The sequence below is a fragment of the Vulpes vulpes genome, chromosome 1 (genome assembly GCF_048418805.1).
Source record: "Vulpes vulpes isolate BD-2025 chromosome 1, VulVul3, whole genome shotgun sequence".
Lineage (NCBI taxonomy): Eukaryota > Metazoa > Chordata > Mammalia > Carnivora > Canidae > Vulpes > Vulpes vulpes.
The window spans coordinates 60,860,617-60,888,186 of NC_132780.1; the positions used below are offsets into that span (position 1 = coordinate 60,860,617).

Genomic DNA, 27,570 nt, shown 5'->3' on the forward strand with positions numbered 1-27,570 from the left:
TATCTTTCCCCATCTTTTTAGTCCTAATTTTTCTGTTTTTAGGGTTTTGGTAAATAGCATATAGTTGGTTTTTTAATTACTTTTTAAAAGATTTATTTACTTGAGAGAGAGTGCATGCACATGTATGCACATGCAAGCAGGGTAAGGGGCAGAGGGAGAGAAACTCAAGCAAACTTCCTTTAGTAGGGAGCCCACTGCTCAATCCCACAGATCATGACCTGAGCCAAAACCAAGAGTTGAACACTTAACTGAGCCACCCAGGCATCCCTATAGTTGGTTATTTTATTTTATTTTATTTAAAATTTTTATTTACTTATGATAGTCACAGAGAGAGAGAGAGAGAGGCAGAGACACAGGCAGAGGGAGAAGCAGGCTCCATGCACCGGGAGCCCGATGTGGGATTCGATCCCGGGTCTCCAGGATCGCGCCCTGGGCCAAAGGCAGGCGCCAAACCGCTGCGCCACCCAAGGATCCCTAGTTTGTTATTTTATTTTATTTTTTATTTTTTTTTTAGTTTGTTATTTTAATATCCAGTCTGATAATTCTTATAGGAAGACGACTGAATTTATTTATATTTATCAGTATTTTAGACTTTTTCTATCATGTATCTTTGTATATTTCAATTTTTCCTATTTTCCTTATGCTTCTGTTTTGTCTTTTTTTCTTAAAATATTATTTATTTATTTGAGAGAGAGAGAGAGCGAGTGGGAAGAGTGCACACAAGCAGTAGGAGGGAAGCAGAATGAGAGGCAGAAGCAGATTTCCTGCTGAGCAGGGAGCCTGACATGGGGCTTGATCCCAGGACCCCGGGATCCTGACCTGAGCTGAAAGTAGATGCTTAACCAACCAAGCCACCCAGGCATCCCTCTTTCTTTACTTTTTAAAAAAATGATTGGAACTTCTTGCTTTTCTCTCATTTCACTTTTGCTTCCGTTTTTTGAATCTAAATTCTCTAATTTTGTAATGGTTATATTTGAAATTTTACTATGCCTACCTAACCAATATCTTAAAACTTCATTTAGAAAAATACAAGAATTGAATACTTCAACCTATTATTGAGGCTTCCTACTTACACATGATTATTCATTGTATTTTAGTGTTATGCATTTTTACCTTCACAAATTAGAATATTATAGGTTATTATTTTATACAGACAATATTCATTGTGATTTACTTAAATTCATTACCACCCTCACTTGCTGTTCAACTATCTTTCCTTCTTGCGTCTCAGGCACTCTATTAAACTTTGGCACAGTTTTAACACACTGAATTTTCCAGGAATGCAAACACTACATAAATCAAGAAAAGACTGATTTTATTTTGTTCTGGATTTTCACCATAATGGCTTGCTAATTCAGAAAAATCACATCACTCATAGCTATGCTCATCTTGGATGTCTGAGGTGCCAACATAACTCCTCTGTCTTAATCTACACATGTAGCTGTCACATGCTGGGGATTCTATGCACGTGCACACACACGCTTACATACTGAGTTTTATACAAATGAAGTTACAAGTGTGCCTACCCTGGTAGTATGTTTTTTCTTTTTCTTTTTAATTTTTATTTATTTATGATAGTCACAGAGAGAGAGAGAGAGAGAGAGAGAGAGACAGACAGACAGACAGACAGGCAGAGGGAGAAGCAGGCTCCATGCACCGGGAGCCCGAAGTGGGATTCGATCCCGGGTCTCCAGGATCGCGCCCTGGGCCAAAGGCAGGTGCTAAAACGCTGCACCACCCAGGGATCCCCTGTTATTTCTTAATGTAGTAGTGAGACCATCAAGATTAAGCATACTTTTTTTTTTTTTTTTTTTTTTACCAAGAAACATGCTGCCACAGTTGGCAAGGACATAGTATACTTTTACCCTTGAAGTAACAGCACAGGTATCAAGGGAATCACTGATCCTGGCTAACACGTGAAGCGTACCAGCTGTTATTGAAGAAGTATACGCTGCAAGCTAGGTAAAGGAGAATTCATTGGCATTAAACCACTCTTCAGTGGCTCGGGACTATTCATTCCATGGACACCAGGATCGGATCCCAATGTTACCTTGGACATGACCAGGGTCTGGGGATTTATCTAGATAGGGGGCTGGATGAAGGTCTATCGGTATCCACTGCAGCTTCTTGCACAGGCTCCCCACAGCGCCACTAGGGAATCCACTTGTGAGTCCATGCAAGCTTCATCTCTAACTTGTAAACGTGCCAAATGCGGCCCTTTCCGTTGTGGCCTATTTGCTTCTGCAGCCTCCTCAGCTCCTCTTTCTAACTGTACTGGCTCCAGGACCGGCATAGGTGATGCTTCTCTCTTCGCTTCTTTCCTGGACTCCTTCACTGGGTTAAAAGAGGGCTCTGCATTTCCGCAACACACCTACCTGGCGCATTTCTTTCTCTAACATCACACTGAACTGCGCTGTGGTGAAAACGCGGACATCTTTTTGTGCCTGACTACGAGCGCGTCTTCTCCACAGCAACTGGCAAGGCGCTCGGTAAGGGGAACGGATCACTTAGATGTTGGCTGTGAAAAGAAAAACGACAGCAACGTCACATTTCGATACCGCTCACGTGATTAAAACGTTTCAGCTCCTCTTCCGTTTCCCAACTCTTTCTCTTCGTTCTCGGTTCCCTCCCACCTACGAACCCGAGGCCAAGGACAGGCAAGCGCACCTGACGCCTCCTTCAGGAGCCCGGCAGCTCTCCCAAGCGGCACTCCCTCCCGCCTAGGAAGCCACGTCAACGCGCTGACGTCACGCGCGCCGCTGGCGTCCCGCCGTCAGGCCCGCCCATCAAAGCCTTCCGGGATCTCTCTCTCTCTTTTTTTTTTTCTGTGCGGTCAGCGGGGACAGCTTGAACTGCGGTCGCACGGAAGGCCGGCAACGACGAGTTCCAAAGGCGGGTCTTTGCGGACTCCTGTTTCCTCAGAGTAAGGCGGCTTGTTTCCCAGAGAGACGCACGGGCGGCCGAGGGCCCGCCCCCAAGCGCCGGCCGCGGTCTCCCGGGGAACGACGCGGCGCGCAGGCCGGGGCTGGGTGGGGGCGCGCGTGCGCAGTGCGCGTGCGCAGTGCCGCGGCTTTTGCGCGGACCCGGAGGGACGGGCGTGTGCGCTGCTTTCTTGCAGGGAGGATGGCCCAGCCCTCGGGCGAGGACGCGGTGGTGCTGCAGGCGATGCTGAGGCAGCTGTTCCAGAGCGTGAAGGAGAAGATCACGGGGGCTCCCTCCCTCGAGTGCGCCGAGGAAATCCTCGTACATCTGGAGGAAACTGATGAAAACTTTCACAAGTAAAAAAAAGCTTTTTGCTGCCTTCAGCAGACAAACCTTCCCCGCCCGATCCAGAGAAGGGCCAAGTGTAGTTAGAGGATGTTCGATTATTGTCGTTAAAATAGCGCCCGAGCCGGAGGTTCTTTTTGGTTCGTTTACACAAATGCCGAATTTAATGTTTTATTTATTCTTTACCTCCTCCTCCAAAGCTGCTGCCGCCCCAGTGTGTGTAGTGCCACAGCCCGCCTGTCCTAATTCTTCATTTTTCCTCATGGGCAGTTCAGTAGCGCTCGTGGCGAAGCGTTCACGTTCTTCCAAGAGCATTCAGTCAGTCCCCGAGATCTCGCTTGCTGTGCCCTGAGGTCTTCCAGGGGCTGCACCGGTTGCCCATTTGAGCACGGCAGGGAATACTGAAGTGAGATTTTTTTTTTTTTTTTTTTTTAGAAAAAGATTTTATTTATTTATTAATGAGAGTCACAGAGCAGCAGAGACATAGGCGGAGGGAGAAGCAGGCTCCTCACGTGGAGCCCCATGCGGGACTCGATCCCAGGACCCCGGGGTCAGGCCTTGAGTGGAAGGCAGACGCTCAACCGCTGAGCCCTCCAGGCGCCCCTGAGGTGACATAATTTCTTTCCTGTGGAAAAGCTTGAGTTCTTACAAAGGGAGAAGCCACATACTCAAGTGTCCTGGTACAGGCAGAAATACAAGTGCTGCAGAAGGGCTATGGAGTGCTCGAGGTGGGAGCAGTAGAATTTTGAGTTTGAAGGAGAGAGGTGCCCTTTTGACATTATTCTGGAAGGTTATGTATCTTTAGAGACTTTTTTTCCCTTTGTTTTGGTTTAATTTAAGTTAATCATCTCCTTTGAAAAGTCTTGTTGCAGGTACCTCAATTAATTATTACTGGCAGAAGTATTTTAAATTCAGTGTTTGTATTTCATTTTGATCTCATGGAGATAAAATTTGAAATGATGAGATTTTCATGATGAAAATTTTTCTCATGTTACCTTTTTATTTTTTTAATATTTTATTTATTTTATTCGTGAGAGACACAGCGAGAGAGAGAGAGCGAGAGAGAGAAAGAAAGAAAGAAAAAGAAAGAAAGAAAGAAAGAAAGAAAGAAAGAAAGAAAGAAAAAGAAAGAAGACAGAAAAAAAAAGTAGGTTCCATGCAGGGATCCCAATATGGGAATCGATCCCGGGTCACCAGGATCATGCCCTGGGCTGAAGGCAGGCACCCAACTGCTGAGCCACCCAGGCGTCCCTCTTATTTTTATTTTTATTTTTATTTTTATTTTTATTTTTATTTTTATTTTTATTTTTATTTATTTGTATTATTTTTTTTTCATGTTTCCTTTAAACTGACTCTTGGGTGCCCTGAGGTTGTACTTATGGGGAACTCCTACCCATTTCTTATATGGGCATAAAGGGATCCTTGAGCCCTTTAATGTAAAAGTCTGTACTCGCAGTTTTATAGGTTGTATTTACGGTTTTCACCAGTTTCTCAAGGGAGTTTTCAAAAGTGTGGAATTCTTGTTAATATAGAGTTCCCAATTTCATTAATATTTCTGGTGATCCATATAGTCTCTTTGTATTTCCATGATTTTCTTGTTTATTTCTTCATTAAATCCCCTAAGAGCTGTACAGCAGACTATAGAATAATTGCAACTTCCTCAAGTTAAGGTTTAATAATGTTTTGTAAACTCATATAATACGAATTTATCTCACACAGAATCCACTTAAACATCCAAGTTTGGGGTTTCATTTCTGGTTTTTATTTCACATGCAAGCAGTTTAAATGATTTGTAAATTAGTATGTCACTTTTTGCTAGATTCATATTTTGAGCATTTTTTGATTTCATCTAGATTTTCAAGTTTATTGCTATAAAGTTTTTCATTAATATCCTGTTATCTTTTTAATATTTTTTAGTATCTGTATTTATATGTCCCCTCCTTTTTAAAAAAGATTTTATTTATTTATTAATGAGAGACATACAGAGAGGCAGAGACACAGGCAGAGGGAGAAGCAGGCTCCATGCAGGGATCCTGATGTGTGACTCGATCCTAGGTCTCCAGGATCACACCCTGGGCTGAAGACGGTGGCATAAACCGCTGAGCCACCCGAGCTGCCCCTATTTCCCCCTTTTTTCCTTTCCTTTCCTTCCCTTTCCCTTTCCTCTTTCTTTTAATTATTTGTGCTTTCCCTCTTCTGTTCTGCTAGGGGTTTATTTTGTTAGTCTTTTAAAAGAATCATCTCTTGGCTTAGTTTTTCCTTTCTCTTAGGTGTATATTCTATGGTTTTTACGTTTCTGCTCTTTATTTTTTTTCTTCTTGGAAAATTTTAAAACTTTTGTGATTAGTGGTTAGCTCATTAATTTGCAGCTTTTCTTTTTAGTGTAAGTGTTTAAGGCTACATACAACCCTGTATTGTTTTCGCTGCTCCAATTTTAAAATGCTTTTCAAATTAAAGTTAGGTCATTGTTGTTCCTCTCAGCAGTCTAATGACTGTTGTAATAAAGTAATTTACTCTTCAACAGTGCATTAGATTAAGTGCCCGCTGATTAGCATAGTTAATGTTCACTGTTTACTGCAGAGATGTAGTTTTGGCCTGCCTAAAAAATCCAGACACTCTCAAGTGAGAACTACTTTGTAGTGTTTAAGATTTATGATCCTAAAGTATTTTAAATGGTTTGTAATCTTAAAAGCATAGATGGTAAAATTTACATATTGGTTCACTAAGCTGAGATCTGTGTCTTAGGAGGAAGGAACTCTTTGTATAGGAGAGGAAAAGTAAAGATGCTTGTCTTTGGTGTTTTTGTAGACTCTTAGAATTCAGAGTTGGATGATATATTAAAGGCCAGTTAAGTCCAGGTCTTCATATTTTGTCTTTGTTTTCATTGACCTAACTCTTCTTGAACATTGTATGTTCTTGGGTCACTTAAAGTATATATGGCTTCCCAAAGTGTTTTCTACTTCAGAATTATCTATCTTCCCATCTCCACTATCAGAACATTGGTTTTTTAAATCCACTCAATGTTGTCCTGGTATTGGCAAGAACAATTTTATTAAACAGACTTATAGTGGAAACTGGTGTCTTTAGACTATTGTATTTTTGTAAGAAGATGGTTAGGACAATTGAATCCATACATGACGGGATTTCAGGTAGTATAATAAACTAAAGTGGGGGAAAATGCAGTCATATTTGGGGAGAAACCGTAGTGTAGGTAGTAGTAGCCCTATCTGGGGCTTTAGCCCAATGGGCAGTTTCCCTGAACTATCTCTGCTTTCCAGAGCCTCTTCTATTTTTTTTTTTTTTTGCCTTGAGCTGTACATATTCTCTAAAAGATCCAAGCTTTCCTCTTTGTCTCTGAAAGTGGCAGCTGGGATTTGAGACTTGTGGAAAGGGAGAGAAGAAGGGATGAGGACATTGCTTTCATTATGTGCATATGTGTTGTGTAGATTTTGACACTTAAACTGGCCCCCAGAAAATGACTGGCCCTGGTTTTCAGTGCTGGCTACACCAGAATCTGTTTGTCCCCATGTATAAAAATACTGATGCTTGGGCCTCTTCATAAATGAATCAGAATTTCCTGGGGGGCTTAGGAGAGGGTGCGTCGGAGGGGTTGGGCCTTGTTTTTGAAAAAACTCTCTAGGTGATTCTAACATGTAGCCAGGGTTGAGAACCACATAGAACATATTTGCTTAGATTTATGCAAGAATCTCATGTGTGTATTTTAGTAGTTATCAACCCTGATGATTGTAATCTAATCTCTAATGCAGATGTTCATGTTTGTAGCCCTCACATCCAATATACTTTTGGTTTGATACAGATGAAACACAATATATATTGATTTGGGTTTATCTTTTGTTTTGCAGAAGAATCTACCAGTGATTTTTTAAATTAGTGAACTCTAGGGTGTTTAAGTGGTAACTTCAAGAAAACATCCATTGTGTAAAGTGATATCCATGTATAGTAAATTACTAAGAATTATATATGTGCTTCCATAATTAATGAATGTATTTTTAATAATTGTTTATTATGATCCAGAAGTCTGTTTTTTGACCTCAAAGGTTGTAGGTAATGTTAAATACCCATTTTTTCTATTACGTAACCTTTTTTTATATGCTAATATGATATATAAAGGTAGGTTGGTCATATAATAAGTCTTTTGATTCTGAAATAAGAATTCCAAATATCAGCATTATAATTCATGACTTACTCTAATAAAGTCTCTTTTTAAAGAGTATCATTACTGATAATTTTTTTCTATATATGATTGAAAAATTTGTTTAAATAGCTAACAGAATGATTTCTTGAAACAAACTTGTACTAGATTTTTTATGTTTTTCTGTCATTAATAGTATTCTGTATCAGTGCATATTTTGGTATATTTTGAACATGTCATAAGTTCATCATGAAAAATCAATTTTCTTGGAAAAAATCTAGTTAATAAAGCTGGAGAAAAAAATTGAAAAAAGTGAATGTTCTTTTACTCAACTTTGTAAAATTTTCCTATGTAAATGTGAAAAATTCCATATTCATCAGTAGTAAAGCCAAGTAGTTGAGGCACATTGTGCCAGTATTTCATTTGAGCTGCTTCTGAAATGTGGTGAGGTGAACATTTTTCCTTAGTAGCAAACAACTATACTTTTGGGTTTTAATGTTTCTCTTTGAGGAATATTTGGAAAAAGATATTTCGCATTCATTTGGTAATAGTGTATTTGAAACCAAATTTTTGCTTTTTCTCATTAAATTACTTTTTTTTTCATTAAATTACTTTTAAGGTACCGTAAGGTTAGTTAAATATATGTATAATGTATTTGGTTTGAGAAGTGTCAAAGTATAGCTATGTATAGTAACAGTTTTTGCATTAGGATTACCATTATTGTTACAACTGGAATTTAGTAAGGTCAGGTATTTTGTCTAAGGTTACAAGATTGACCAGTGTAAGGTTTAGAACTTAAACCTGAAGCAGAGAGATTCATAGATTTCTAAAGGTATAACATTTATTCATTATGTAGATCATGTTCTTTAAAAAATAAGAAATTTTGTTATTAGAAAATTTTAATATGAACAAGGAAGAAATATTAATAGACTTCAGTTAAAATACAAAAGAATGGAAGTTGTATTTATTGTAATCAATGGCAAAGATGTATTATTCCCTATATTTCCAGTGCAGTTAGAGTATGTTAATCTGAAAATGTTAACACAGGGGCATCTGCTAAAAATAAATCTGAAAGGTATCTAAATTGTAGCAGAACTAACTTCATTAAGCCTATGAAGGATTGTCTATAATAAGTTATTAATAATGTAAATTTTTTTGAGGAAAATTTTACATTTCTTAAATTTTAAGCATAGAGGTGATCCGCCAATATCTTTAGTGGTCAGGGTTTTTTTTTTTTTTTTTAAGGTTTTATTTATTTATTCATGATAGACACAGAGAGAGAGATAGAGGCAGAGACACAGGCAGAGGGAGAAGCAGGCTCCATGCAGGGAGCCCAACACAGGACTCAATCCCAGGACTCCAGGATCACGCCCTGGGCCAAAGGCAGGTGCCAAACCCTGAGCCACCCAGGGATCCCTAGTGGTCAGGGTTTTATAATGCTTGGAGTGAGTGGATGTTGAAAGGTCAAACTGGCATTCTGCAGGCCATATTTGGTCTGTGGTTGTGTGTATGTGTTTTTTTAAAGCAACATTTAAAAATTGGGAGATAGCACATAAAATAGTTTTCTAGTTTTTCTTAAAACATTGAAAAATCAACAGTAGGCTAATATTCCTAAATGGCAACAAGTGGCTAAAGCCATGTAGAAGCTCTTCTTTTAACTGAGATACCCTTTTATTTCACCACTGCCTCTTCCTTTTCTCTTTTACTTGTGGATGGCTTTACCTGTCTACCCCGGTAACATCTGAGTTTGCAAACCCTGGAATAAGTATGGGACCATTTGAAAGTCTTTTTTATGCATCAAGGGCTCTTTTATACAAAATAAGAATATTACCATACCTCCAGAATAATTTCTAAAAATGATGCAATGAGTTCATTTAAAAAAGCTGTGGTTATCATCAGTCTTTTGGATTAGTTGTAGACTGATAAGGTCAGTACTATGAGGATTACAATGAAGGCAACACGATACATAATTTTCTAGAAGTGTTTCTCCCAGCCTATAGCAACAGTAATTTTCTAACCCCGGCACCACTATAGAAAACAGCATTCCTTGTAGGATTTTATGGGGTATTGCTATGAATTCAGATGGTAAAAGAACCGACACAAAATGAATTGTCAGATGAGAATATGAAGCCTTGGATTTTTCTGACCCAAAGAGAAGAGTCCACTTGCAGAAATGAATGTTTACTAATTTGAGTCTTCCAATGATCAGTGAGTCAGTAGAGCATCCAAAGGACCTTTGGCAGCCTGGTAATCCTCACAATGATAGAGGGCTTTATCCTCCCTGGAGATCTTTTTTTCTTAAAAGAGCAGTAACTTATTAGGCAGTATTCAATTTTGGGGGTCTTGGGTTCTTTTAATTTGGAAGATAAACCAAAACCTTGAAGTATTTTGACTGGGGTCTTCTGGAGATATTACTATGGTCATAGATAAAAATGGTATCATTACAAAAAAGTATATGGTTATTCAAGTTTCCAAAGAGGAGGTTTGAACTTTTTTTCAGCATATTCTTTTTGTTTGCTATTTATAAATGAAGCTAAATAGTGGGGAGGTTTTTCTTATGTGTCTTTTATTTTATAATGATATTCTATTAACTTTCTTGAATATATTTTGTTAATGGACTTCCGTTATATTTCCTCACTGCCTTAGTTATGAAAATATCATTTCTGTTGCTTACAGTTTGGGTTTTAAAGCAAACACAAAAGTTGTATTTTTCAGTTAAATATTAATTTCTCCTAATTGCTTGATTTGTGGCACAGAAATGGGGCTGATAAAACCAAGGAATAATTTGCCTTTCCGTTGTTGATGATGAGATTTAGAATTCATCTTTAGAGTGGCTTCCCTTTAGTTTCAGAGAATTAACATAGGCTTGCCCATGTTTTGTTTCCCACTGAGTATCTCAGAGAGGTGAAGGAAAATTGGTGTGTCTGTTTGACTAGCCTAGGGCAGGATTGTGAGGAGGATCGAGATTGTTTTTAGGGACTTTTCATCTCTTTGCACTTTCTTCCAATCACACTTTTTCCCTTTTCCAGTCGTATGATGCTGGCTGTGAGGTCTTACTGATTGGGCTGAAAGGGTATCTATTCCTGGATCCTTTTTCATTTACAAGGACATTTTAAAGAAAGCAGTGATACATTTATGGTATTGGAATTTCAGATATTTGATTCTTTAGAGGGTTTCTGTTTTTGGTGGGATAATAGTGGGGAACACACATTTTTCGGAGTCTTCAGACCTCATCACACATATCTGCCAGCTCTAATCTCAGAGCCAGTTGTGTCTCGATGAAGGCAGTATAGGGACTGTCACATGTTAAAAAATTAACATTTTTAAAAGATTCTCTTGAAACCTTAACCTTTGAATTACTCTTGCCTGTGTAAGTTTTTGCCATTTTGTATGGAATATGCGAAGATTTGGTTTGTAATTACAAATATACAAACTAAAAAATAAGTTAACATTTAAAATGGATGGAAGTTATGCTTGCATAAGGGAAGATCTTCAAGTAATATAAGGCAATGATGAATCACCAGAAGAAGCAAATACTGCAAAACTGCTTAAATGATGGTTAGAGGCTTTTTTCTATGATATATGATTCAGGAGGTTTTGAGTTTTGTTTTTCTTGGAGTATTTCTGAAAATTAGCGTTCATCGTTTTGATCTAATATTGCAGGTCATTAAGTTTACAAAATAATGTTTTATACTTCTGCCTTTAATAGATAGCTATTTTCTTAAAGCTTAGAAGTTACTAGCTAAATGTTGAATATAAATATTAGACATTTAAAAGTAAATTCAATGAATAGCTCAAAACAAATTTTTAAGTAAATTATACTTTTAAATTTAATGTGCCAGTTATAATTTTGAAAAAATAAGATGTAATAGACATACCTCCCTAAATGCAAGAAATTTAAATAATGCGCAGTTGGTAAAAATGAGTATTACATTTATTTATTTCCCTTTTCAATCTCCGTTGAGCATTGCAGAACATCTTTATTTCTTAAACGTTTTTGGAGAGTGTGGGGTTGTGGGAATGATGAGTTTTGGATTAAGGTAGACCTGAATTAATAGCTTGTGAATTTTTTTAAAAGATTTATTTATTTGAGGGAGAGAGAGAGACAGAGATGGCACAGCTGCTGGTGGAAGGGGAGAGGGAGAGAGAGAAAGAATCCTGTAGAGCAGACTCCCCTCTGAGTACAGACCCTGACCCTGATGCTTGGCTTAATCCCAGGACCCTGAGATCACGACCTGAAGCAGAAATCACCAGTGGGCCACTTAACAGCCTGAGCCACCCAATCTCCCCTGAATTGATAGCTTGTGAAATTGAGGAGGCTTTTTAACTTTTCAATTTGTGTCCTCATCTATTTTACCTATTTCATGTGGTAAGACAATAAAGTGCTTGGCGCAGTGTCTAATATGTAGTAATCACTTCAGAGTCCCTCCTTGTTTATATGCAAATCAACATATTTGGTTGTTTGTGGAGAAAGTTGAGGTGGCCTCATCTGAGTGGAGATGCAGTAATGAAGGGGCTTGGTTGATTAGGTATTTAAATGCCAAGCCAAGGAAGTTGTATTTAAAAGATAATAGCCAATAATTAGTTTTAAATACAACAAATATTTATTGAGACATTATGTATGTGATGTGTTGTGAGGTATTGGTATGAATAAAATGGATCTAACTCAGAAATAATGCAGTCCATGATTTTTGAGGACCAGGGTGACTACAGTGTTCAGGATAACTATGAGAGGGAAGAGGGGGTGAAAGAAGATGAACAAGAAGGCTGCAGTAATAATTTCTGTGTGAGGTGATACGGTTTTGCACTGACCAATAGAAATGGAGAAAAAGGAGGAAGTGATGAAGCCAAGGGATGTGTAGACAATGTTAACAGATGTTGATGACTAGGTGAATTGATGGAGTGAGTAGGCATGGGATGCAGAAAATGCTAATGTCCCAGAAAAAAACAGTAAAATTCTAGATTAGCTTGGTGATTTGGAACGAAAAATTTAATCCTAGTTTAAGGTAAGAAACCTGAGTATTTTATAAATCTTTCTGTGCTAATATTTTTTTTCTGGGTATGGTTAATAAGTGAGTTCTTGATATTTACTGCATTTGTTTTTTAAATATTTGTTTTAGCTATGAATTTGTGAAATATCTTCGACAGCATATATGTAACACTTTGGGGTCTATGATTGAAGAAGAAATGGAAAAATGGACATCTGATCAGAATCAGGCTGAGGAATCTGGCTATGACACAGTTGTACAGCATGTTACTAAAAGAACTCAGGAATCTAAAGAGTGAGTATGTCCACAATAATATTTTAAAGGAATTTTCTCTCAACAGGGCTTCTTGAAGTCACCCCTACCATGTCCCTTATAGATGGTAAGGATGATTTTTTATTTTTTTAAAGATTTTATTTATTTATTCATAGAGACACAGGCAGAGGGAGAAGCGGGCTCCATGCAGGGGGCCCGACGTGGGACTCGATCCTGGGTCTCCAGGATCATACCCTGGGCTGCAGGTGGTGCTAAACCGCTGCACCACTGGGGCTGCCCAGGATGATTCTTTCAAACAATGAGTCAGATTGTGCTACTTGAGTCCACTTAACACTGAAAGCTGCTCATCTCATTCAGGGTAAAATTCACAGTAGCTTCTGTAACCTAGAAGGCCCACCGTGAGCCTTCTGTGCCCTCTCCTCTCTCATTTCTTAGCATATTTCCTTTCATACTGCTCCAGCCACACTGGTCTTGTTCTTTCTCAAACAGCCAAGCGAAGCCCTCCCTTAGGGATTTGCAACAGATTACTTCTGCCTTAGAATGCCCTTTCCCTAAATATTTGCATGACTTCTTCATTTTTTTTTTTTTAATAGACTTTATTTTTTTAGAGCAGTTTTGGGTTTCACATCAGAATTGAGCAGAGTGTACAGAAATTCCTTTCCCACATATCCCTTGTTCCTACACATGCATAGACTTCCCCATTATCAACAGTCTCCACCAGACTGGTACATTTGCTTCAACTGAGGAACCTGTGGTTACACGTCATTATTACAGAGAGTCCATAGTTTACATAGGGCTTACTCTTAGTGTTGTGCATTCTGTGGAATTGTACAAATGTATAATGACATGTATCCACAATGATAGTATTACACAAAGTAGTTTTACTGCTCTAAAAAGCCTCTGTGCTCTGTCCATTCATTCCTCCCTGTCTAAATCTCTGGTAACCACTAATTCTTTTATTGTCTGTATAGTTTTGCCTTTTCCAGAATATTATATAGTTCGAACCACACAATATGTAACCTTTCACATTGTTTTTTTTGCTTAATAATATGCATTTAAGTTTCCTTCTTGTCTTTTTATGACTTGATAACTCATTTCTTTCTAGTACTAAGTAATAGTCCATTGTCTGGATATGTCACACATCTTGGTTGCTTCCAAATGGTGGCAGTTATGAATAAAGCTGCCATAAGCATTGTGGGCAGGTTTTTGTGTGGACATATGTTTTCAACTCCTTTGGTAAATAGCAAGGAGCATGATTACTGGATCATATGGTAAGTTTAGTTTTGTAAGAAACTACCAAATTGTCTTCCAAAGTTGCCGTACCATTTTGTATTCCCACCAATATTGTATGAGGTTCCTTGTTGCTCTACTTACTTACCAGCATTTGATGTCAGTATTCCAGATTTTGGTTGTTGTGTTAGTAGTAATAACTAATAGTAGTGTAGTGATATCTCATTGTTGTTTCAGTTTGTATTTCCCTGATGACATGATGTGGAGCTTTTTTTCATACGCTTATTTGTCATCTTTATATCTTCTTTGGTGAAATATCTGTTAAGATCTTTGGCCCATTTTTTAATCAGGTTGTTTTCTTATTGTTGAGTTTTAACTCTAATAACTGAGTTTAACAGTTATTATTTTGGATAATAGTCCTTTATCAGATAAGTCTTTTGCAAATATTTTTTCCTTTTCTCCCAGTCTGTGGCTTGTCTTTGTATTCTTTTGACAATGTCTTTTGCAGAGCAGAAATTAATTTTCATTTTAATTAAGTCTAGCTAATCAATTACTTATTTCATGAATCGTACTCTGATGACATATCTAAAATGCCATCACCCAAACCAGGGTCATTGAGATTTCCTCCTATGTTATCTTCTAAGAACTTTATAGTTTTGCATTATATTCATAGTTAGGTCTGTGATTCATTTGAGTTAATTTTTATGTGGGGTTTAAAGCACATGTCTAAATTGTTTTTTTGGCATGTGGATATCCAGTTGTTCAGCACTATTTATTAAAAAGACCATCTTTATTTTACTGTGTTGCTTTTGCTCCTTTGTTCCACATACTTGTCTATCCTTTTGTGAATATTTCACAGTTTAGCTATAAAGCTAAAACCTTAGCTTTATAGTTTCGAAGTCAAGTTTTGATGTTGAGGAATGTTATTAGTTCTCCAGCTTCATTCTTCTTAAATATTGTGCTAGCTTTGCTTTTTCCTTTCTTTTTTTTTTTTTTTTTTTTTTTTTTTTTTGCCTCTTTGTATATGCTTTGGAATCAGCTAGTTTATATTCACAAAATAATTTCCTGGGATTTTATTTGGGATTGCATTGGATTCACAGATGAAGTTGAGAAGAGTTTACATCTGGACAATATTGAGTATTCTTAATCCATGAACATGGAATGGAATATTTTTCCATTTATTTAGTTCTGTTTTGATTTCCTTCAATTGAGTTTTACAGTTTTGTTTATACTGATCTCTCTCTCTTTTTTTTTTTTTTTTAAACATTTTATTTATGTATTCATGAGAGACATGGAGAGAGAGGCAGAGACATAGGAGAGGGAGAAGCAGGCTCCGCGGGGAGCCCAATGCGGGACTTGATCCCAGGACCCCAGGATCATGACCTGAGCCAAAGGCAGACGCTCAACTACTGAGCCACCCAGGTGCTCCTGTACTGATCTTATATGTATTTTGTTGGATTTATACTGAAGTGTCTCATTTTTACTAATGTAAATAGTATTATGGTTTTTTTTTTTTTTTTTTTTTAGTATTATGGTTTTAATTCCCAATTCTAAGTAGAATTCTAAGTTCATGGCTGGTATATAGGAAAGTGATTGATTTTTGGGTATTAAACTTGTATCCTGCAACTTTGCTATAATTGCTTGTTAATTCTAGGAGTTTTATTATCATTTTTTTTTCAGATTTTTAGCATAGACGATGTCATTTATGAACAAGGACTTGCTTTTTCCTATCCAATTTGCTTGCTTTTTACTTCCTTTTCTTGTCTTATTACATTAGTTAGGACTTCAGTAGGATGTTGAAAATCAGTGGTGGGAGGGAATGTACTTGAGTGGTTCCTGGTGTTCCTTTACTTTTTCTAGGTCTCAGTTCAATGTCACCTTATCAGAGAGACCTTCTCTGACCTTTGTATGTAGAACAGTAGCCTGTCCCTTTTACTTTTTCTCTTTTTTCCTTGGTTTATTTTTCCTCTTCATGTTTTGTTATTGATTAATATGAGATGATATATGTATTTGCTTATTTTCTGCTTATTTTCATTATTTCCCCACTAGAATGTAAGCTCTATAAAAGTAGATAATTTTATTTTTTCCATTTCTGTGCCCTTAATGGCTTGAAAAATGCCTGGCACATTTTAGGTACTTAATAGGTATTTGTTGGATGCATTAATGATACTGTCTCTTGCCAGTATAATCAAATTTATTTTACTGATGTTTGACATGATTTCGACTTTAGCAATAAATAGTTTTTTCTTTTCCCTCATCGTATAGTAATCACCTATTTAATAGAAACTACTATATGTTAGGTTTTAGGTCTTGGGGCTCTAATGTTAAATAAGATGCTTCCTACCCTTGAATAATCTAATCCATAGTGTTTTTAGGAGTTTGACATTACACTGAAAAATAAATTCAAAATAGATAACTTCAATATAGTATAAATGTCATGATATATGCAAAAGATCACATGGAAATATACAGGAAGATGTTAGAATATATACTAAACAGCTATAACAAAGAAACAACAAAATGTAGTGGCTCAAAGAAAGCACATTTTTTCCCCTGCTTATACAATACTTCAGAAGTACATGAGTGCAGGATAGGTAGGTGGATCTGTCCAGTGAATTTATCTAGGGACCCCAGGTTCTTTGTACTTCATTGTTCCATTGTATCCTGGGGCAGAAGCTAGTCAACTTTTTCTTTAAAGCGCTATGTAATAAATATTTTAGGCTTTGCAAGCTGTTGTAGTAATAATACAGCCATACACAATATGTGAGTGAGAATGTACCTGTGTTCTGATTAACCTTTACAAAAACAAAGGATAGGTTAGGTCCCAAGTATGGATTTTACCAACCTCTCTTCTTGATTATTCCCTTCACCTGCATAGTCGTAGCAGCTATACTAACTCTACACCTAGGTTTCAACATGGACAAGAGAAGGGAGAATAGGAAAGCAAGATTCTTTATTCACTCACTTTCCATTGGCTAAAACTTGGTCACATGCTTATCTACAATGGAGACAGAGGTTTAATGCCGAGCTGATGACTGTGTCCTCACAGTGATAACTTTGGGTAGGAATATTAACCTAGGATGGATACTGGAGACGAACCCTCTCATTAGGGCTCATTCAGCACAGTTGGACAGTAATTAGAAAACTAAAAAAAAAAATAAGTATGTTATTTGTGAGCTCAGTTTTTGTTAAATTAATTTTAAGTCCATAAAATTTTCAGATATCAGTACTAGAAAATACTTTGGCAATAATTTGTTCTAAGGTCCTTAATTTACAGGCTCAGAGAGGCAAATTAAGGGATTTTCCCGGAGTGATACAGTTGTTTGATACTGGAATCCAGCGTAGAGCCTGTCTTTCTCTGAGTTCCCTTTTGGGGGTACTTTCAGTGAATGTTGCCCCATAAGAATTCTTATATTGTTTTTTCTGCAGTTGTTTTTTATAGTTACTTGTGTTTTTGACTCCCTGCTAATCTATATGGATTCCTAAGGGCAGGAGCTGTGTGGCTATACATGTATGACTTTCAACCCTTTACAAGTGCTCTCCATGTATATTGCTTATTGCTTGCCTGCCTTTCTGGCCTTACAGAAGATGAGAACAATATAGCTTCTGTTTGATTTGATGTTTTAAAAACTGCCTTTTAACTAAAGAGGTCATGAGGCTCAAAGTTGGCCAGGTGAATGGAAACCCTTAAATGGAAGCCAAGTGGATATCATAGACATTAGGGAGGTACTTTGGGTTCTTGAACAGTGGGACAGCATGACAGAAAATACCTAACTGTCACTCAAAGTATAATTTAATACTAAGCTCAGCTACTTGGATATTCCATGTTTTATTGTTTCAATCCTTGGCATAATTGATAATTTGAAGGTCTGTTTTTTTTTTTTTTTTTTTTTTTTTCTTTACCTGTAGCATGAAATGTGACACAACAGAAGACTTGAGGGCTATAATGGTCAGGATTGGGGGGAGTAATTTTCGAGTTTCTCTTGAATTCATACTTATTCTTGGGGGTATGTGGGTAGCTCAGTTGCTTAGGCGTCTGCCTTTGGCTCAGGTCTCAATTCTGGGATCCTGGGATTGAGCCCCACATTGGGCTCTCTTCTCAGTGGGGAGCCTGCTCCTCCCTCTCCCTATGCCTGCCACTCTGCCTACTTGTGCTCCCTCTGTCAAATAAATAAATAAAAATCTTAAAAAAAATTCATGCTTATTCTTGTAGCTCCATTCTTTAGCTTCCAATTCTTAGAGTAACTAGTGTATTAACATTAAAAATTGCTATCTGAAGCTAAGTGGCAATAACTTTTTTTACTCTAATAAAAATTTTACAGAATTTTTATTCATAGTAAAGTATTTTAAATTTGGATCCCACAAAGTTAATTTTGGTAATGATTTGGGTATATGACATTTCCTTCATTCTATTCTCTGGACTTGGATATACGTGATGTGTCTAGGGACCTTTGGCATCGTGTTTTTCCATGCTGGGTCATCATGATTGCCTTTTACTGCAGTTCGAAGGCAGGTATTGAAGCTTGGAATATGGCTCATCTTTCCAGTATTACAAAAATTGGATTATGTACTTATGTTACCTATTGTATTTCAAAACATTAAGTCTGATTTATTTTTATTTTATTTTATTTTTTAAAAAAGATTTTTATTTATTTATTTGAGAGAGAATGAGAGAGGAAGAGATCATGAGCAGGGGGGCAGGGTAGAGGGAGAAGCAAATTCCCTGCTGAGCAGGCAGGCCGATGCAGAACTTGATTCCAGGACCTTGGGATTATAACCTAAGCTGAAGGCCCAGTGGACTGAGCCACCCACGTGCCCAAATCTGATTCATTTTTAAGTGCTTAAACTCTTTATGACTGGACAGGATCACTTTCCTTTTGTGACAAGTTACTGTATTATTTAAATAAATATGTTACTGAACAATGCAATAGTGTACACCTATTAATAAATTAATAAAGTTCAAACCACTAAGATATATTAAGTAAAAGCCATGCAGATTAGGATTTCTTATTTCTTGATTTTAAGGAAAAAAGCTAACATCATAATCATCTTTGGATAATTACAAGTAATCTATTTCTGGCAGTACTCTTAAATTTATTCTAAAAGGAGTATTAAAATATTTTATTAATCAGAAAATGAAAGCATTTTCATGCTAAGAGCAAAGTTTTCTGTGGGACTGTTAGGATTTTTTTTTTTAATCTCTGGGTAAGCCATTTAATTTTCTTGTGTTTTAGTTCATCCACATGTAAAAATTAAAGCAATAATAATTACCTCACAAAGCTGTTAAATGTCTTAATGAGTGTTTGTCTTCTGCTTTGTGAGTCGTAGATGAAAGATTGTAAGTTGTGCAGTTTTTTTTTCTTTTGTGTGTGTGTGATGCTTTAGAAATTAGTATTGATGATTAGGCATTAGTACCTCTATTAACAGTATTTTAATCATAATTAGAAATTATTTTCTTAATTAAACATTTTAATTTTTAAAAAGATTTTATTAACTTATTTGAGAGAGAGAGAGACAACATGAGCAGGGTGAGGGGCACGCTGACTTCCACCGCGCAGAGAGCTAGACGTGGGGCTCTATCCCAGGATCCTGAGATCATGATTCCAGCCTAAATCAATAATCAGATGCTCAACCTACTGGGCCACCATGTCTCCCCTTTTTGATATTTCTTAAAATAGAGGTTTACTGGTGGAAGAATTCATTTGTAGGGTTTGTCATCTATTCCTCGTATATGTAACTACTCACCATGTAGATTTTCATTATTAATTGATGTGGCTTTTATTCACTACCTCTTAGAACTTTTTCTTATTTTCACTGGGAATATTGAGTAAGTCTTAATGGTCTTTCATGCATTTGTTTTGTTTTTTCCAAACTGCAGTAGCTATTTTGAGGTCTAGTTCATTTGACTCTTGATATTAGGGGTTTGGCTTTTTTGTTTTTCAAATTTTAAAAATTATTATTGGGGCACCCCCTGCTCAGTGGAGCATGCAAATCTTGATTTTGGGTTTGTGAGTTTGGGCCCCTCATTGGGTGGAGAAATTACTCCTTTAAAAAAGATAAAAGTAAACATTTTTATTCTTATCTCTTTCTGTGGACAGTTTGCTGATACTTTTTGTGGAAGAATTCATGTTGGTGTTTTCAAAAAGGTCAGGAGGAAACATGTCTAAAATGGAATGTACAGATTTTCTGTGAATTTTAATTACCCTTAATCTAACCCTATATACATCATTGAGATTTTACCTTTATATTCATTATTTAATTACCGTATTGTCAATTTTTTTCCTGAGATCTTTTTTAAAGATTATTTATTTATATATTCATGAAAGACACTAGAGAGGCAGAGACATAGGCAGAGAGAGAAACGGGCTCCCTGTGAGGATGGGGGACTTGATCCCCAGACCCAGGATCATGCCCTGAGCTGAAGGCAGATAGATGCTCAACTGCTGAGCCACCGAGGCATCCTGACCATATGGTCAATTTTAAGAGGAAAGGACTTTATGTTGTTTACATGGCTATACGTAACTGCAAAGGAATCTGGGGAATATAGTTTAGGCCTGTCCAGCTATAATCCAATTACTGTTGAAGAAGAGAACAGGTTTTGATGGTTAGCTCTTGATTGTTACCAGGGCATTGTTATGCTTCCCTGTTTCTTGCTACTGTGAATGTGTAGAGGAGAAAGCTAGAGTCCTCCATCTCAGTTATCCTATCTCCTTCGCCATTTAGTCTGATGAGTGACCTAGGGTTCCTTCTTGCTCTTTATATCCTCTTACCTTAAACTTGGATCTTCCCTGGACTTTTTCTCACTTCTATGGAAGTTCTCTTCTGTATGTGTTTTCCTCCTGTATTGATTCTAACTTTTACCATCTTCTTGTAATATTTAGTGTTTTCTCACAATTTCTGGTGCTTTAAAAATAGATACATAAATTATGTATTAAACTTGCTTCTAGATATATATTGCACAAATTATATATTGCTAAATCATATTAAATATATGAGAATATATTTTAAGTCATATAGAATTATATATATTTAATAATATATAATGTGTAACATATAATTTAAAATATATTTTAAAATGCCTTTAAACTTTAAAATCTCAGTCTCCTCTATTTCTATCCAAATCCTCAAGCATGGTTTTGTTGTTTTTATGATAGTAACTTACCTATCCTTCCTTTTATTTATGGAGTTAAAATGACCCATTTACCAAAATATAAAGAAAGGGAATTTTCTGTGCTTATTTTCCTGATGTATTTTTATTACAACATGATAATAAATATATGTATTATGCTTTATATTTACAAAGAACTTTCAGATACCTACTCTTGCTGTGGCTATGTGAAATAGGTTAGCTAGATTATATATTTTTTATCTCATTTTATAATTGAGGAAAATTAAACTTATTTATGGTGACAAAGCTGCTAGGTAGTCAGTATTTTAATACAAATTTTCTGATTCCAAATTTAATACTTTATTCTAGTATGTTTATTTAAATTTAGAAATTTCAATCGTCCAGGTCACCTAGTCCTTATTTGTAAAACAAAAGAGTACATTAGATTTTTTTTTTTTATAGTTTCATTTAGCTCTAAAATTCTATTTCTAAGGTTAATATGGATGCTTGAGAGTTTGCACTTAATAAGTGGAGAACTTTATAAGTTCTTTTTGAGACTTTTATTTATTATTTTTATTTATTATTTTTTAAGATTTTATTTATTTTAGACAGAGGGAGTATGCTCACATACACACACATAGGTGAATTGGAGAGGAGTGAAGGGAAAGAGAGAGGATCTTAAGCAGGCTCGAAGGGTTTGATCTCAGGACCTGGAGATTATGACCTGAGCCAAAATCAAGAGTTGGATGTGTAACCAACTGAGTCACCCAGGCACCTCTCTTTCTTCTTTTCTTCTCTTTCTCTTTTTTACTTCCATGGAAGTAAAAGGGATTTAGAAGCTGTCTGGTTCAAATTCTTACCGATTTCAAGAATCCCTTCTTAACATCTCTGACAATGGGTTCTTTAGCCTCTCTTTTAAAGGGCCCACTGATAGCTTAACTCTTATTTAGGTCTTAGTGGTGGCTATAGGTGTCTATAGAGATAAAGTATAGGCAGAGGAGAAACGAAGGAAAGGAATAGAGGAAGGGAGGAGAATAGAGAAGGAAGTAGAAATAAAACAAGGACTAAAGGACTTGCCAGACAGACTATTCTGGTTAAATATGATATTAGCAGTGGGCTGTTGCTGAGTACTGGTGTCCATGCCATTGGAACATCTTGCTTTATACTGTGTTAATTTTACTACTTTGGTTCATGTAATCAGATGAAGAAGCCTGGGAAATCACACACATTTTAGAATCCTAATTAATTTTTATTCCTGTTGTGTGAATTCCATTGTGCCATTGTTTTTTAAGAAAACCTGACATAGGAACAGCTGGGTGGCTTAGTGGTTGAGCATTTGCCTTCCTGAGCAGGGAGCTTGCCTCTCCCTCTGCTTATGTCTCTGCCTTTCTCTCTGTGTCTCTCATGAAAAATTAAAAAGAAAGCCCAAAACTGACATATTTTTTTCTCTTTGGAATTGTGCTCTTAAAGGAACTTTACAGAAAAAAAATAAGGTAGTTTAATTTAGCTGAGTGTTTTAATTTGTGCTAATATTCTTACTCTTACCAAGACTGCTTTGAATTTAAAGATACAAAGAAATGATGCATTCCTTGAAGAATATCATGATGGTAGTGGTGGAATCTATGATTAACAAGTTTGAAGAAGATGAGATACGAAATCAAGAGAGGCAAAAAAAAATTCAGAAGGAGAAAAGCAACAACAGTTACTGCACAGATAATTGCTCTGATAGTGATTCATCATTCAATCAGGTGTGTTGTTTCATTTTAATTTATGTCTTGAAATGGCATTTAATAATCAGTAACTTCAATACATTCTTTGTTAGCCAGATTTTTTCTGCTTTCCAGTTTTAAGATTCAGAAGAAAAATAATAAAATCACCTAATCTTAAAAATTGAGTACATGAAATAATATCTTCTAGAATCATATGTTTAGTGAATGATTACATTATATCTGAGACCAATCAGTGAGGTATGAAAATAAACTAATTGATTTTTTTTAATAATGCTTGAAACATCTGCTTAAGCTTTAAACAAAGCATCTTATTCCTGATTGATTTTTATTAATCAAAGTTTATATTACAGATGAAATATGGAAATAAAACATTTTCTTTATCTTCTAAGATGAAAGTCACTGTGAATTGTTAGTTTTAAAACATTAAGCTTCTTTGTAATATCAAAGATTTGAGGTTTTACGCTTTTTCTTTCCCGGTTATTGGAATCCTTGTCATTTGGCTAGAGCAGAGCTAGCAGAAAGGCCACTGGTTTGATTAGTCCCAGTAGAAGACAAAAGAGACTAGTTAGACTAGAGCCTTAAATGCATGTATCATCAACTTCCCCACAGAAACTTCCAGGCAAAGTGGAGTCTCTGACCTTTGTGTGAATCCTACCTGATATTTTTAATGAAACATTTTCATCTAATTAATGCTAACGTGAGGACATAGCTGTAAGAGATGCCAAATACCAAAAAGGGATTTGGGGAGTTTGGGTGAAATGTGAAAAAGTCACACATATTGATCATAGTTGAGACTGCACTTTTGAAGGAAATATGTTTTGAAGTTGTTAAAGCAGAACTTAAAATTTGCTCTGCTCAGGAGAGATTGTGCTAAGTTTTGAATTTTACCAGTCAGGTTTATTTTCTACCCTTGATCTTAGCCAAAAGGCTGAGAGTGATTGAGGTTTATTTTCTGATGTGATGGGGAGGAAATGGGAAAGACTGAATTTCTTTCACCTTGTGGACCTTAATATTTCCTGTTGGATGTACTCTTTAGAAGAAGCTGGGTTACAGAGATTTTAGTTTAGTTTTATTCAATAGGTTTATGGAACTGCTTCAGATCAAAGAAGGCCTGGAAAAACAGATTGTAGGACTCTGGGTACTTACAGGATTATACTTTATTTATTTGATGAAACATCCATTTACATTGAAATTGAACAATAAGAGGAAAAAAATGGAGCATTGTTACTTGTTTTAAAAAGTCCAAGTATTCAGACCAAAAACATTTTAGATTTTCACTCAATTCTATTTCTTGGTATTTCTCCTTGGAATGTGCTCAGAAATTATTTGCTTAACTTATCCTTTAACATAAGTAAATGTGTTTTAAAAAACTTCCTTTGGAAGTATCTACCTATATTGATATCACCAGCAGATTTGTCTTGTGTTACTTTACAAATAAAGTTGGCAAATACTACTCCCCTCAGGAATTTTCAATCTAAGAAATATCTAGAACAGTTGAAAAATCTTAACAAATATGTATTACATGGAAAACACTATCTACTTTTTCCAATTAAAGAAGTTGTTAGTTGGTTGCTATGGAAATTTATGTCAGTCCACTGATGCACAGTAACACACAAAAAGACCTTAAAAAAAATAGGTAGCCTTTGGGGAAGGCATTAGGTTCATTCTGATGTCTGCTGTAACAAAAGATTTTCATTGCTTGAATAACATTTTTAAAGATAGTATATACTATGTTTAAGAAGATACTGAATATAATTTATAATTAAATGATAAATAATTAAAGGGTAGTAGACTAATGAGGCTACTCCAGTCAGATACCTATTAAAAGCTATGCTTTTTTTAAAAAATTAATTTATTTATTTTAGAGAGAAAGAGCACATGAACCCAAGTGGGAGGGGCAGATGGAGAGGGAGCCCGACTGCGGCTCAGTGTCACAACCCTGAGATCATAAACTGAGCCTAACCCAAGATTTGGACACCCCCAGGCTATGCTTTTCTAATATGTATTTTAATCTGGGAGAAAAGGAAAATATGAATTTGAGGAATTTCAACTCTTTGGTTGCCTATTTACCTAACATATATGTACTGGGTATATACTATGTGTAATAGTTTATGATAGGCACTGCCAAAGTGAAAAGATTAATCAGGTATACATTCTTCAAGGAGCTTACTTGAGATTGTGAAGATGTTATGTACATAAATAACAGAGTTGTAAGGTAGAAATAATGCATCCTGGGAAATCTAAAGAAGAGTCTTTATAACTAAGAATATCAAAGAGCTATAGAGGAAAGTATTTCAAACAAGGAATAAAGCAGCGAGGAATGTGGCCTATTGGGTAACCTGAATAGTTTGTTTATGTGAAGGGTTAGGACAAAGAGTTGGTGGGGAGTAAATTGGAAGGGTAGGTTAAGGCCAAATTATGGGGCAGAGATTAGACCTTAGTTATTGTTCCTAGCTATAAAATTTTAGTGCCTGGTACATTAATTACATAATAGGTATCTGAAAAACAGTATGATGCCAAATAAATATATGAGAAATAAATTAATGCATTTAAAAGCTAAATTGGATTGTTTTGCAAGAAAAGAGCAATCATTTTAGGTTTCTGAACAGAAAAAGTGTGTTGAGCAGTTTTAACTGATAATTGTGTACAGAGGGCAGGAGCACGTGAGAAAGCAGTTGTAGGGAGAGAACTTAGAAGGCTATTTTAATAGTTGAAGTAAGAAGAAAGCCTGAACAAGGAGGCTTTGTAGGAATAAAAAGAGACTAATGTGAGAATTATTACAGAGGTATGACATTAAACTTGAGTATTGAAGTGTTTTGGGGTGAGTAGAGCAAAGTGGAATAGAGTCAGAAGTCTAGCAGTGGTTTCAAGCTGAGGTGGTAGGAAGACCATGGTGTCATAAGCCATGCCTGGGATTAGGGAGGAAGGTTAGGCGTGGAGAAGAATATGGGGAGGTCCTTTTTTTTTTTTTTTTTTTTTTAAAGATTTTGAATATCAGATACCAGTAAGGTATTCCAGTGGTGTAACAAGTGGTTTCAAATGCAGGATTCACTTGGTAGAAAGGTTAGGACCACCAAAGTAGGTGAGACCTTAGGAAATACATTTTCAGAGGGCCAAGAGAGACTAAAGGATGGATCAGAAAAGAAGGTACCAAACCACAGTGCACTGGGTAGGAACTTAAGACGGGGATGAATTTCAAGGTGGAAGTGATGGTTAACTAGCTGTAGTGAAGGATAGAGAGAAGTCAATCCTGAAGACTAAGAAAAGATCTTTGAATTTGATTAAGAGTTTACCAGGATAATATTGGGGGGGAGGGAAGAGGAGGTAAGTTGAAGGATCATCATGTTGATTAGCCTTAATCATTTTTTGTGAAATAAAAGGTAAAACCATTTTTAGAGAGTAAGAGTTGCTTGCCTAGAGTATTGCACATGAGATTAAAAACAAAGGCTTTTGTCACAGTGAATGTTTAAGTAAATGAATGTTGTTAAAAGGTATGTAATGCTTTTTTTTTTTTTTTTTTTTTGTGGGGGCAGATCATTTTAATCATCTCATGGTACTTAGAAATCCAAATGTGTTCAATGCAAAACAACCTAAACAGCAACAGTATATATAAAACTCACATTAAGAATAGCAATTTACTGGGGTACCTGGGTGGCTCAGTCAGTTAAGCATCCGATTCTTTTTTTTTAAATAAATTTATTTTTTATTGGTGTTCAGTTTGCCAACATATAGAATAACACCCAGTGCTCATCCTGTCAAGTTTTTTTGACGGGTGCTTTGACATCATATTAGTTGCTTCACCAAATAAGAACTTGCTGTAGTTGAGAATGTTCAAACAATGTCTGGCTCCCCATTTATCAGAGTTGCTATAGAGTATGCCTCAGTATTGGAAAAGAGGCTGGATTAGAATGGAATCTATAGAAATCAATGAATTACATCTTTAAATTGCTTGATTTTGAATAGCTAGTTGGTAGGTAGAGTCAGTTATTTTATATTTTCTCATAAAAAATTTCCTGAGAAACAGGAAATTTACTTCAAACTTAAAGATTTCATAACAACAAAGCAAAAGGCTTTATAATTTTCCCCATTTAATTCTTACCCATTTAATCCTTCCCAGTGACACTGGGAGGTAGATGTGAAAACTGAGGATGAGGTTAAAGACTCCAGGGCCACATAACTAGTTAAGATTGACTCGGGGATTGAAACTTTATCCAATTAAGATTCATGTCCTTGACATTATACTTATTTTTTAGTAAGTTGGATGGCAAGACATTTTAGACCTAGATAATGATCTGGTAAATGTCATGATAGCAGTGGAAGGATCAGAAGAAATCAAGTTTATAAGAGAGGCAAAAGGGCCAGGCTAAAGGGGGGAGAAAAAGCTTGTCTAGCAATGGTGCCTTGGTTTAAGGTTTCAGCAGTGAAGTATGGGGTAGTTGGAGTTAAAATATGTGGAACTTGAGGATTCTCATATGTGACTTACTGATGTTGGGTATAGGAAATAAGGGAAAGTAAAAACCAAGATTGACTCCTATTTTTGTTCTAAGTAAACAATCTGGATGTGGAGTAGTGTCATTTAGGAGGATGGGGAAGTTTGAGGGAGGAGCAGGTTTGGAATAAAATCAAGAATTCTGTCTTGGACATATTAAGTTTGAGATGCCTACTAGACATCCAAATGGAAATGTTGAAAGGATAATTATATATAACTTTGGAGATGAAGTGGCTGATGGAGATTTGAGTCATCATGATGTACTTAAAGAACTAGATGAGAACACCTCAGGAAAGAGTATAGGTAGTAAAGATGTGGATGGGAATCTTAGT

At 36.3% G+C, this 27,570-nt stretch overlaps 1 protein-coding gene and 1 long non-coding RNA gene across 3 annotated transcripts in view; one reads left to right on the forward strand and one right to left on the reverse strand.

Annotated features, from left to right (window-relative positions):
- Window positions 1–1,298: 1,298 nt before the first annotated feature.
- On the reverse strand, window positions 1,299–2,805 carry LOC140599866 (uncharacterized). The gene is made up of 2 exons (XR_012002855.1): window positions 2,668–2,805; window positions 1,299–2,518 (listed from the first exon to the last, which is right to left on the reverse strand). It is a non-coding gene; the product is annotated as an uncharacterized lncRNA (long non-coding RNA).
- Window positions 2,615–27,570, forward strand: part of TBC1D32 (TBC1 domain family member 32) — a 206,466-nt gene continuing 181,510 nt past the window's right edge. The window contains exons 1-4 of one of the 2 annotated variants that reach the window (XM_072765188.1): window positions 2,615–2,923; window positions 3,119–3,278; window positions 12,541–12,702; window positions 22,587–22,767. In XM_072765188.1, the coding sequence (XP_072621289.1) occupies window positions 3,124–3,278; window positions 12,541–12,702; window positions 22,587–22,767 (498 nt within the window). In that variant the 5' untranslated portion in view covers window positions 2,615–2,923; window positions 3,119–3,123. Of the gene's footprint in view, window positions 2,924–3,033; window positions 3,279–12,540; window positions 12,703–22,586; window positions 22,768–27,570 lie in introns of those variants that run through there. The other variant, XM_072765193.1, reaches the window with a different exon arrangement.